Source organism: Miniopterus schreibersii (assembly GCF_964146895.1).
Source record: "Miniopterus schreibersii genome assembly, chromosome: 12".
NCBI lineage: Eukaryota > Metazoa > Chordata > Mammalia > Chiroptera > Miniopteridae > Miniopterus > Miniopterus schreibersii.
The window spans coordinates 67,767,298-67,779,838 of record NC_138112.1 but is presented as its reverse complement, the minus strand read 5'-3'; the positions used below and the strand labels follow the sequence as shown (position 1 = coordinate 67,779,838).

The following is a 12,541-nucleotide window of genomic DNA, read 5'->3' as shown; positions in this document are numbered from 1 at the left end:
GGCCCTCTGAAGGGACCAGCCCTCTTCTTGGCACTCAGCAGGAAAGCGGGGCAGGGGGAGGGGGGCTAGGTAGTGACATCACAGTTGAAGGGTATAAAAACGAAATCGAAGACACAAAACCTGACTGCGTAGCCTGCGCTCCTGGGGAACCCCTGGGCCTGAAGTTCACAGAGGTCTGGTCTCAGATTCCCACTGCATCGAGGCCTGCACACTGGTGAGGGGCTGCCCTGGGCCAGGAGGAGTCAGGGGGGTTGGGGAACAGGCAGGGACCAGGACTCCTGTGACAGGTGGGGAGCGAGGTCCCTACTTCCCCCCTCTGCTCCATCTGTCCTTCCCTCTCATTTCTGCGTATTTGTACGCGTCCTTGACTGACCCTTCTTTTATTGGATCTCTCTGGGTAGCAGCTGGGAACAGCGGCCACCTTGCTTCCCTAGGCTGAGCAGCCGTTTCCCCTTTTTCTCCCTGCCCCTCTCCCCAAGCACTTGGTTCATTCATGAACTGATTCTAGTGCTTCCTACCTTGCTGGTCACACGCTGCCTCCAGTGCGACCACATTTTATTTTTTTGCCCCAAGTCAAGCTCACAGGCTGTTCAGAAATTGGTTGAAAAGTGTGTCTGTTCCTATCCCTCCTCTTCCCCGTTCTCTGGTCCCCGGGGGCGTTTCCTTGCCCCAGGGGTTTTGGGGGGGGGGCTGGACGGCGTGGGGGCTGCGGGCCTTCACTGCCCCACGCCCTCCCCTTCCAGGCTCCATGCTGGGCGCTCCCTGCCTCCCGCGGCTCCTGGCTGTCGCCTTCTTCTTGGCTCCCAGAGCGCAGCCCTTGGGCCCTCAAGACTCGGAAGAAGAGGAGGAAGGCGTGGTGCCGCGGTCACCCCCGCAGGCTGTGCTCTGCGACTACGACCGCTGCCGCCACCTGCAGGTCCCGTGCAGGGAGCTGCAGAGCGCGGGCCCGACCGCCTGCCTGTGCCCCGGGCTCTCCAGCCCCGCGCAGCCGCCCGCAGCGCCGCGCCTGGGCGAGGTGCGCCTGGCGGCCGACGACGGCAGCGCCGAGGTGCGCTGGTGCGCCCCCTCCTCCCCGGTCCTCCAGTACTGGCTGCTGCTTCGGGAAGGCGGCGGGGCTGCCCAGAAGGGCCCCCCACTCAACGCTACGGTCCGCCGAGCAGAGCTGAAGGGACTGAAGCCCGGGGGCGTTTATGTCGTGTGCGTGGTGGCCGCCAACGCGGCGGGAGAAAGCAGCGTGCCCGCGGAGGGCGCCGAGGGCGCCGAGGGCGCGGGCGGCCCCGCGTTCGGGCCGTGCGGCCGGGTGGTCGTGCCCCCGCGGCCCCGCAGCCTGGTCCACGCGGCCGTGGGCGTGGGCACGGCGCTGGCCCTGCTGAGCTGCGGCGCCCTGGTCTGGCACTTCGCCCTGCGCCAGCGCTGCGGCTGCCCCCGCCGCGCCCGCCCGGCCGCCGCACCCGGGGCGGGGCTCTGAGGCAGCCCGCGGGCATCCCGGCCGCGCGGGGCCCCACCCGGCGGGCCCCGCGGGGAGGTGCGGGCCCCCGAGAGCTCGGGCGGGTCCCAGACTGTCTCCCGCGCCTGGCTGAAGCTGGGGAAGGAGTAGAGCGGGCGTCGGTTTTGCGGTTCCAGAGGATAGCATCGAAGATGCTGGATAGGTACCTACCATGTAACCAGTTGTAAAAGTGTGAAGTCCGCTCTCAGCTCGCGGGCCTGCCACATCAGCCGGGCCACATTCGGCCTGTTGGCTTCAGTTCGCACCCCCTGGCCTGCACCCTGGGCGGGCTTTGCCACTGCAGGGGTTTTGAGAGGAAGCTGCTGCAGGATGGAAGTTGGGGGCCAGACCAGCCGCCTCCCGCCTTTTGTTTAGATATTGAGGTGGCGCACACCTGACTCAGGATCCACCTGCGTCCGAGGCAGGTGGAAATAAACGACTGTCACGGGGTGGAGAAGAGGGACAGACAGCCCAAGCTGCTGTCTGGGTCAAGCTTGCCAGTTAAAAAAAAAAGAAAAAAAAAAGTCCGGCCAGTGTGGTTCAGCGGTTGAGCATCGACCTCTCTGTGACCCAGGAGAACCCGGCTCCATTCCTACTGTCCGGCCAGTGTGGTTCAGCGGTTGAGCATCGACCTGTCTGTGATCCAGGAGGACCCGGCTCCATTCCTACTGCGGGCTCGCTCCCCAGCAGGGGGCGTGCAGGAGGCAGCCCATCAATGACTCTCATCCTTGATGTTTCTCTCTCTCTCTCCTCCCTCTCCCTTTTTTATTATTTTAAAAAATCAATATTTTTTAAAATAATAAAAATAATAAAAATAAATTCCAAGGGATTTCCTCCTCCCAATTTATTGTGTATGCCCTGTAACAACATTAAAGGGAACATAAAAGGAAAACCTCTCATTTTTCATAATCCTTTTCAACATCCTGTCCACACACCTGTTCTTCAGAGTCGTATACATAATTTTTAATTTATTTCTAAGTGAATTGGATCTAGAAAAGCCTAAGCTGCTAAAGAGTATAATCCTCATGTATACTGGTCTTATAACATATTTTTCCCCAGAAGCCACAAGTGGAATTCTAAGGTCTTATAACATTTTTTAAATTATAAAAGTAACACATACAAATTTCACGTAATACTGGACTATAAAGTGAAAGTTTCCTCCTCAAGATGTTATTGCTTGTAGCAGAGCAGATCTTTATGTAATACAAATATTTTCTCTTTTTTTTTTTTAAAATGTTTTTTAAAGCCACTCAGGTTTTTTTTATTGGTTTTAGAGAGAAAAGAAGGGGGAGGGGAAGAGAGAAAAACATCGATGAGAGAAAAACATTGGTTGGCTGCCTCCTGTACTCACTTATTGGTGATCGAGTCCTCAACCTGGGCATGTGCTCCAACTGAGATTTGAACTGGTGACCTCTTGGTGCATGAGACAACATTCAGCCACACCAGCCAGGGCTTTTTGTTTTTATTTTTATTTTTTAATCCTCACCTGAGAATATTTTTTCCATTGCTTTTCAGAGAGAGTGGAAGGGGGGGGGGGAGAGAGAGAGAGACATCAATGTGAGAGAGACACATTGGTTGTCTTCCACAGCACCCCGACCAGGGCCAAGGATGAGCCTGCAAACGAGATACGTGCCCTTGGCTGGAATTGAACCCGGGACCCTTCAGTTCAAAGGCTGACACTTTAAGCACTAAGCCAAATGGGCCAGGGCCAACCAGGGCTTTTTATAACATTGATTTGGGAGAGAGTGTGGAAGGTAGAGAGAGAGAGAGAAACATCAATTTGTTGTTCCACTTACTTATGCATTCATTGGTTGATTCTTGTATGTGCCCTGACAAGGGATCGAACCCACAACCTTGGCGTACCAGAACAAAGCTCTCACCAACTGAGCTACCTGGCCAGGGCATTTTCTTTTTTTCACTTTGTTTCTTATGGACAATGTTCCTGGTTGGTAAATCATAGCCTCTTTAGTTATGTCAAAGGATTCATAACTTTCCATAGGAGGATTCTCCTTAACCAACAGTAGCCATCACTCTTTGTTGAAACAATTTGTCTCCAGTTTTTGCTATGGACACTCTTGTTTATTTGTGTAGCCCCACATTGTTTGTGTATTTCTATAGGGTCCTTACCTGGAGGTAGGTCAAAGAAGCAGTACTGTACAACTTAACCATTCTTTTATTATTGCATCTCTGGAATAAATTTAGAATAGTTGTTATCTAGAATACACTTATCACACTTCAGTGAATACTTTGTGCTTTTTTTGCTTCCTGCATCCTCAGCACTTAGCCATTTACAAATAATGAGGGCCAACTATCTCATTATTAAAGGCATGTTTACACAGTAACTGTATACAGATGGCGTGCTGTGGAATTGTACACCTGAAACCTGTATAATTTTGTTAACTAATGTCACTCCAATATGTTCAATAGAAAGGAAGGGGAAAAAAGGGGTGCTTTACATGCATTCTCAATCTTTGAAATCATTCCAAGAGATGGTATCACCTTTTCACAGATGAGAAATCTGAGGTTCTAAATAGTTAGAAGCTACATGTAGGGGGTTGAGTTAGAGTTTGGGCTCAAGTTCCCAACTCCAAAGCTGATGTGCTTCACCCCACGGTGGAGAGGCAACATAGCACAGAGGTCTAGTGAACACACTGCATTCACCAAATTCACTAGGGTCTGAATCCTAGCTCTGCTATGTACCAGCTTTGTGACCTTAGGTAAATTATCTCATCTTTCTGTGTCTGCTTCCTATGACTAATAATGGTCTGGATTGTTGTGATGATTAAATATGCATTAATTATCTAAAAGTCTCTAGTGCATACAGTATCAATGTCAGTAATGTACTGTTACTCTGTCTCCTAATAACAGCCTAGGTAGGGGGCTAAGTAATCAACAAGGACTACACAGCAGGGGTATACATGCTTAATGGGGTCATTATTGGAGCTGGGAGGTGGAGTGGGGGTGGACAAAGCAGGCTTCCCTTAGAAAGCAAACCCAGGGAGCATTTGAAATTTTGCTTCATGTCATCAGTTTGGCTCAAATAAACTCATAAAAATTCAAATAAATAAATAAATAAATAAATAAATAAAAGCAAACCCAGAGTCCAGTCAAAAACTGGGAGTTTACCAAGCCCACAGAGGAGGCAGGACATCCCAGGGAGAAGGACCGGTAGGTGCAAAGGCCCAGAGGAGGGAGAGGGCCTGTTTTGCAATAAGCACAAGTTACCCTCAATCGATGGGAGATAAAACTGCGCCCTAACTGCCCTAACTACTAACATTTACACAATACAGTCTTGCCAGGCACCTGAGATAGGGCTACTCTCATCCTCACTTTACAGATGGGGCTGTAACACGAAAGAGGGGAAAGAGGGGTGGGCAGGAGGAAGCCAAACTACCAGCATTTAAATTTCCTCCTAAGTCAGCAATCTTCAACCTTTTTCATCTCATGGCACACATAAACTAATTACTAAAATTCTGCAGCACACCAAAAAATATATATATTTGCTGATCTGACCCCCCCCCAAAAAAGTATAATTTGGATTCATTCCCACCGGACAGCTATTGTTGTGTTGGCTGTTGTATTTTTATTTAACCACCTAAGGGAAACGAGGTCAGTGACCCGGACTAAACAGATATTGCGTGTTTTAAAAGTTCTTGCGTGGCGGCGATGTGCCGTGGAAACCGCTGTCCTAAGGGACGGGCATGTCCTGGAGTTTTCAGCGGGGAGGTGATGACAGGATAAGATGCTGTGTTTTGCAAAGATCCCTTCGGCAGTGGGCGGAGGACGGCTCAATTCCCCCGACAGGCACAGCCGGTCAAAGCAGGCACATTTCCCGAGCTCCCCACAAATAGTGCCAAGTGACTTCCCATCTGATTGCGCCACATCGGGAATCGGCTTCCCGCCCGGGTTTCAGGCCCGCGCCTCCTTCCCCACCGCCGCCAGGAGCCGGGCTTTAGGGGTCTTTTCTCTATCGGCCACTCTCGCGAGATGCCGGCCCCGCCCCGCGCGGGGCCCCGCGCAAGGGCCCGGCTTGCGCTTTCTGACTCTCGGCGGCACCCGTCCGCGTCCGCGGCCACGTGACCCAAACAGATCCGGGCACTTCCACTTCCCCTCTGCTTTCTTCTCGTCAGTGTCCGCGGCGGATCCAGAGTCGGGTGAGTGAGCTAACGCCGTGCCGGGACCGTCGGGGCCGGGATTGCCCGCAGGCCCGGGGCGCCCCGCACTGACCCCCTTCGCCGCCCTTCTCGTCCCGCCAGGTCCCCGCGGAGGCGGCGTTGGCGGCGTCATGGCGGAGCTGACGGCTCTGGAGAGTCTCATCGAGATGGGCTTCCCCAGGGGACGCGCGTAAGGGAGCCCCTCTAACCCCGGCCCGCGGGGGTCGCGGGCCTGTTCGGGCCTTTCCCCCAGCTTGGCCTCAGGCTCTACGCCCCAGCCTGACCGTCACCATGGCTCGTGGGCGCTATTCACGGTGTTTCTGCCCCCAGGGAGAAGGCTCTGGCCCTCACAGGGAACCAGGGCATCGAGGCCGCGATGGACTGGTGAGCGCTCACACCGGGTGGCAGGGGACTGGGGACTGAGAGGGGCAGCCTCAGTGTTGACTTCCCTCCCGACTTTCTCTGCCAGGTTGATGGAGCACGAAGACGACCCCGATGTGGACGAGCCGCTAGCGACCCCCCTTGGACATGTCCTGGGACGGGAACCCACCTCCTCGGAGCAGGGTGGCCCCGAAGGTCCTGACCGAGGGACACGGTGTGATTATTAAGGAGGGCTCGAGGAGAATGAACTGGCAATAATACTGTTCGCTCATTTGTAGGTCCTGAGTCCGCTGCGGAAGAAGACAAACCCATTTTGAGTGAAGAGGAAAGACAGGAACAGACAAAGAGGTATATAGTAAGGAACAGTCTGCATATTTGAGGGTCATCTTCTACCTCTCCTCAGTACACAGTCTGCTCAAAGAACCTCGAACTTTCCACATCTCCGCTGTCCTTTCTTGGCATTTCCCTTTTTGTTTTTCATCTGTGTTGGTACACATGTTCCCCGATTTTGTTTTCTGAGTCTCTTGTTATAAACACCTTCACAATCTATGTTCGTTGCAATACAGGATGTTGGAGCTGGTGGCCCAGAAACAGCGGGAACGTGAAGAAAGAGAAGAACGGGAGGCATTGGAACGGGAACGGCAGCGCAGGAGACAAGGGCAAGAGCTCTCAGCTGCTAGACAGCGGCTACAGGAAGATGAGATGCGCAGGGCCGCTGAGGAGCGCAGGAGAGAAAAGGCTGAAGAGTTAGCGGCCAGGTCTGGGTGCTGGGGATGTTGGGTAAGAGATGAGAAAGGAATCAATATTTGCTTTGTCAAGGTCTGACCTTTCTTCCTGTGTGCACTCCAGGCAAAGAGTCCGAGAAAAGATTGAAAGAGACAAAGCAGAGAGAGCCAAGAAGGTAGGTGATTGGGAAGACACTAAGTAATTAAGTAGGTGGGGCTAATAAATCACATTTTTCTGCTTCAGAGGGCAAGTTGGGCTTACACATTATTTCTCCTGGGGGAGTGAGTGCCTGATGTAGTGTTTTACTTTGTTCTCCAGTATGGTGGTAGTGTGAGTTCTCAGCCATCCCCACCAACAGAACCAGGTCCTGTTCCCTCCTCTCCCAGCCAGGAGCCTCCTAGCAAGCGGGAGTATGACCAGTGTCGCATACAGGTACTGGTTCTGATTCCTTTGCTCCTGGGACCCCTGCGTTGGTCTATAAAGCCCCTAGCCCAGAGCTTTTTTCAGTTATGTTTCCTTTGCCAAACCTCTCCCTTCTTGGTAAATGACTTTTGAAATCTTACCTCCTCTACTCTTAGGAAAGATATCCAATTTCACTTGCCCCAGTCTTATTTAAATCCATACCTTCCTCTTACTCAGCAGTTCTCTCTTTACTTGTTCATGTTTTCATTGGGTTTATTACACAGCTGTTTGCAAAGCTAACATTTATTCATTATGATGTGGTATTTATCCAGGTAGTTTTGTGTAATCTTGTCTTTGTTTTTCTTTTGTTAGAGAGCAGGGAATCTCTCTTCAGTGCTTAGTAAAGCAGAGCCTAAGTGGTTGTTCATTAGGTGCTTTTAATAGTAATTATGCTGGTTTAATCTGAGGAGGAGGAGGAGCCAGCTTTGCTCTTCTTTTCTTTACTTGGGTACCTCACTCAGTTTTGACACCATACTGTGGCTCTCACCTGCCCTCTAGGTCCGGCTGCCAGATGGGACCTCACTCACCCAGACGTTCCGGGCAAGGGAACAGCTGGCAGCTGTTAGGCTCTATGTGGAGCTTCACCGTGGGGAGGAACCTGGAGGGGACCAAGACCCTGTGCAGTTGCTCAGTGGCTTCCCCCGGCGAGCCTTCTCAGAGGCTGACATGGAGCGGCCTCTGCAGGAGCTGGGTATGGCATATGGACCTGAAGTAGGACTTGGGTGTGATAGGGGACATGCCTGAGAAAGGAAGGGATGCAGAGAGAAGGGACTTTGTGGAGATGGTGTGAGGCCAGGAATTTTGGGGACAAAAAGTAGGTATGTGTGGTTTAAATCTGTTTTCTTCCATCTTCAGGACTTGTGCCTTCTGCTGTCCTCATTGTGGCCAAGAAATGTCCCAGCTGAGAGGCCTTTATCCCACCATCCTTGTCTGACCTCTTCATCTTTGATAAAGCACTGACATCTCTTTCCTAATAAATAGACTCTCTGAGTTCTCTATGTTCTGGACTTCTTCCTGAATGACTGGGAGAGACTAAACTGAGGCAGAGGAAAACTCTAAGGGGAATGCTTTTAGAGTAGATCCTAGTCCTCAGCTTACATTTCCAACAAAGGGACTTGTTTCTAATCTCTGGGTCTGATTAGTTGCTGGGGAAGTTGAGAGGGGAGAGATTCGAGGGGTGAGGAATACAGTGCATAGCACCTTTGGCTCCTATGAGTAAGGTGGTGCATAAGCCTGAAATTCTTATTAGCTATGTGCCTTGATTTTTTATAGTGGTTTACTTATTTATTTATGTTTTTATTGATTTCAGACAGAGGAAGGGAGAGGGAGATAGAAATATTGATGAGAGGGAAGCATCATCAATTGGCTGTTTCCTGCATTTCCCCTACTGGTCATCAACCTGGGCATGTGCCCTCACCGGGAATTGAACTGGCAATCTCCTGGTGCATGGAAAGACACTCAAGCAACTGAGCCACACCAGTCAGGCTGTGCCTTGACTTTTTTTTTTTTTTAAACCTCACCCCAGGATATTTTTTCCATTGCTTTTCAGAGAGAGTGGAAGGGGGAGAGAGAAACATCGATGTGAGAGAGATATCAACTGGTTGCCGCCTCTACTGGCCTGCAACGAAGGTACATGCCCTTCGCCAGAATCGAACCCGAGACCCTTCAGTCTGCAGGGCATACACTCTAACCACTGAGCCAAACCAGCTAGGGCTGTGCCTTTACTTTTTAAAGCCTAGTTTACTTCTTTAGTGAAATGAGGATGATAGTGCATGTCAGTTGGAGTTGTGGAGGTTATATAATGCCGATAAATGGTGCTTTAGCACAGTGCCTGGCACCAAATAAGTCCCCAGTAATTACTAGCTACTAAAAGGATAATTTTATGTGGCTGTTCTTAAACATTGAGGAACGGTAGTGACCTTCACAGCTGCATCTCTTCTGCACAAAAAAAGTATTGAAAACTTAATATGTACCACACATTTTTAAAGTATTTTACATGTATTAACTGAGATATAAAGGCACTATTACCTAGGAGTAGGTACAATTATACCATTTTAGAGACTGGGACACTAAAGCACATGACTTGCCCAAACTGACACAGGTAGCTGGTTATAGATCCTGGACACAACTCTAGGTGCCAAGCACCTTTATCAGAGCCTGTGTCACTGCTGCTGATCACCTCGCCCTAGTGTTCCCTCAAACAGCTGCTGAATTTCCTCTCATTCCCAGGCTAGGAAAGGGCTACATTTAAACTAAAAGTTATACATGACAAATATATTTAGTTTATGACTTAACCATCCAGCAGTTGAAAACAGCACCAATGCTCATATCTGGGTTTACACCTCAGTGTATTTAGTGTTCTATTGCAACAACAAAAAGGTAGCCAAGCAATAGATTTGGCTGTGGGGCTACAACCTCACTGACAGCTTTATTTCATCCCTTCAGTGGTATTTCCAGTAGATCCTGTGACTGGACTCACAGATTGAAAACTACAGTGAAAACCATGAGGGGGAAAACACTACCCAGAGGCTGCTCTGCCAGGCACTGCACTTTACTTACTTTTCTAGATTGTTATTCTTATGACAGCTCTTAAGATAATTACCACCTTTTACAGAACAGTATTGAGGCTCAGAAAAAACTTGTCACATGCTGGAGTTGAAGCAAGATCTATCTGACTCAAAATAGCTTTCACTACTCCGTGGAAATGGGCTCCAAAGGTTAACCGCCACAGAAGACGTCTGGCACATGTTCAGTGCTGGAAGCCCCACTCCAACCTCACTCGGAGGACAGGAACCCAAAGTGTCCTCTGCAGGCATTTACTGCTACAAGATATTCAGGGACAGTTCGGATTTCAAGAATGTCCCTTGGTTATCCCCAAAAGTAGACTCAAGACGCGACCTGACTTGTGTTTTGAGAACGTGATCGCTGTGCCTTTTGGGCTTCAGCCTCATAAGGGGAGCAGGGCAGGCGGGTGCAGCAGTCATTCCCGCCCACAGAACCGACCCCAGAACACTATTTACAGCGTCACACCGCAGGGCTCACTCGGTGGATGGAGGAATGTGATTTACTGGTTCCTTCAGTTCGCCACATCCCATGGCGCCCTCCCTCCCCCTCCCCCAAGGACGTGAACGCGCAGTCAGTGCAGCGTTTGTGGGGAAGTGCTCACCCGGCGGTAGCTCCCCGGGCCCAGGCTCCCCGCCAGGTCCATGGAAGAGAAAGGCCGCCTCGGTCGGACTCCTGTCGGACTCCTGTGCGGGAGCGGAGCTCCCAGCGCCCACCCGCGCAGGTCCCGGCTCACGCTGACTTCCCGCCGCCGCCGCCGCTCAGCCAGTTCTTCCTCCAGGTCACGTTCTCCTGCGTGGCAGCTGCCTCCTGCAGAGTGGCCAGCACTAACTCTTTGGTCCTGGCTGCCTCTTCCCGGCTCCGTGAGTCCTGCCCCGGCATCTCCTGCGGGGAGGAAGAGAGGTTCGCAGTTCCGGCCCCCAGCAGGGGCTCTCCGCCTGCCCACCCACCCCATCGCGGATTTCCAATTGCTCCTACCTTCAGCATCGCCTGGATCCGCTCCTCTCCCGGGGTCACAAGGACAAAGAGTGTGGAGCCCACGCCAGCCCACGCACCCAGTACTGCCACTGCGATCAGCACTTTGCGCAAGGACCCCATAGCCCGCCGCACGACCAGCGAGGCGGCCTCTGTAGTCTCCCGCAGCCTAGAAAGGCCGGCACCGCGTCTCCCTGCCTCTTGCGCGGGCTAGAGCGACCCACAGAGGACACCATAGAAAACAGCGGGGCTAGAGAGGACCTGGTCAGCGAAACGTTTAGAATCCAGAGCGCCTGGGCCTTAAGTCTAGATTTAGCCGAGAAGATTGAGCGTGTCAAGGGGGCGTTGACACCGAGTGCGCTGCGCGGGGCTCGTTGAGAAGTCCGAAGTGCGATTGCTAAGGGTTGAGCTTCCTGTGTATCCTGACTGGAGGCGGAACCGCAGCCTTGACGTATCGGAGGACGCTCCAGTATCGGAGGACGCTCTAACCAACTGAGCTCGCCTGGCCGGAGTGCGTCTTCATAGTTGCTGTGGGTTTTACAACTAACTACCCAGTTCTGAAGTTTCCTGATCAACAGAAGGCTGGGGCAGAAAGGAGAAAAGAAAAAAGAAGTCTAGGGCTGTGCTCTGTGGTTTCCTAAAATAACCCGTGCGGTTTCAGTACACATAGTGGACTTCCAGATACTTGGACACATCAGTCTATTGACCCCCTTCAATCCCTTCAGCTCCTGAACAAACACTCAACGCCAAGTGTACTGGGTGTGGAAAAGGGTATCTTTATATATTTCTTCTTTATTTTACTTGTTAATGAACTTGTTGAAAGTAAACTTGTTAAGCCCTTGCCAAGTAGCTCAGTTGGTTCACTGTCCTGAGCCAAAGTTTCGGGTTTGGTCAGGGCATATACAAGAATCAGACATTGAAAGCATAAATAAGTGAAACAACAAATTGACCTTTATCTCTAAAAACCAATAAATACAAAATTTCAAAAATATTTTTAAGTAAACTTGTTAAATTTTTCGTCATGGTATATACCCTTGGCATGCAAAGGTTAACTCTAGATTTTGTGTAACATGCCAAATTCCAGTTTGGAGAAGAAAAAACCTCTTCGTTGTGTCTGGACAAAGTCATTTAAATTCTTTGTGCCCTGGTTCCTTCATTGGAAAATAGGGCTAATACCAGTATCACACAGTTTTAGGATAACTAAATGAGTTTACACGTATAGCATTTATTTTAATATGTCTTTATTGATTTCAGAGAGAGGAAGGGAGAGGGAGAGAGAGAGAAACATCAATGATGAGTCATTGTTTGGCTGCCTCTCCCATGTGTCGGACGGGGGATCAAGCCCTCAACCCCCCATGTGCCCTGACTGGGAATTGAACCGCAATCTCCTGGATCCTAGGTCGGTGCTCAACTGCTGAGCCATGCCTGGCTGGGCTACATGTACAGCATTTAAAACAGTTCCTGGCAAATAGTAAACACTATATAATTAATTAATTAATTAATAGCAAGTTCCCTGTTGAGAATACAGTCAGACCCACAGAACAAAGCTCTCATAGAACATACATAGCCCAGTACTATGGTTCTGTGAACAGCACCACAATGACAAAAGGCAAACAGTTTAATTATTCGCCCTTAAAGTAAGCCTAAGGATTTGAAGGTGTATGCCCTAAGGGGAAGGATATTCGATTGTTTATTTCCCCAGAGGTTTTTTGTTTTATTTTTTATTGATTTTGAGAGAAACATCGATTTGTTGTTCCACTTATTATGTGTTCATTGGTTGCTTCTTGTATGTGCC

The 12,541-nt window shown here is 50.6% G+C and overlaps 3 protein-coding genes across 3 annotated transcripts; 2 read left to right on the top strand and 1 right to left on the bottom strand.

Moving 5' to 3' along the window:
- The first annotated feature begins 133 nt into the window (after positions 1-133).
- LRRN4CL (LRRN4 C-terminal like) lies at positions 134-2,255 on the top strand. The gene is made up of 2 exons (XM_081153626.1): positions 134-214; positions 744-2,255. Exon 2 carries the CDS (start codon positions 749-751, stop codon positions 1,466-1,468), a length of 720 nt encoding a protein of 239 aa, XP_081009752.1. The 5' UTR covers positions 134-214; positions 744-748; the 3' UTR covers positions 1,469-2,255.
- A 2,947-nt stretch (positions 2,256-5,202) lies between these two features.
- On the top strand, positions 5,203-8,207 carry UBXN1 (UBX domain protein 1). The gene is made up of 10 exons (XM_081154211.1): positions 5,203-5,640; positions 5,743-5,830; positions 5,971-6,024; positions 6,110-6,216; positions 6,300-6,369; positions 6,588-6,779; positions 6,871-6,922; positions 7,066-7,179; positions 7,708-7,900; positions 8,065-8,207. Exons 1-10 carry the CDS (start codon positions 5,229-5,231, stop codon positions 8,112-8,114), a joined length of 1,332 nt encoding a protein of 443 aa, XP_081010337.1. The 5' UTR covers positions 5,203-5,228; the 3' UTR covers positions 8,115-8,207.
- A 977-nt stretch (positions 8,208-9,184) lies between these two features.
- On the bottom strand, positions 9,185-11,180 carry UQCC3 (ubiquinol-cytochrome c reductase complex assembly factor 3). Its single transcript, XM_081154212.1, has 2 exons — positions 10,750-11,180; positions 9,185-10,656 (listed from the first exon to the last, which is right to left on the bottom strand). The coding sequence occupies exons 1-2, from the start codon at positions 10,867-10,869 to the stop codon at positions 10,504-10,506; spliced, it is 273 nt and encodes a 90-aa protein (XP_081010338.1). The 5' UTR covers positions 10,870-11,180; the 3' UTR covers positions 9,185-10,503.
- Between the last annotated feature and the right edge of the window lie 1,361 nt (positions 11,181-12,541).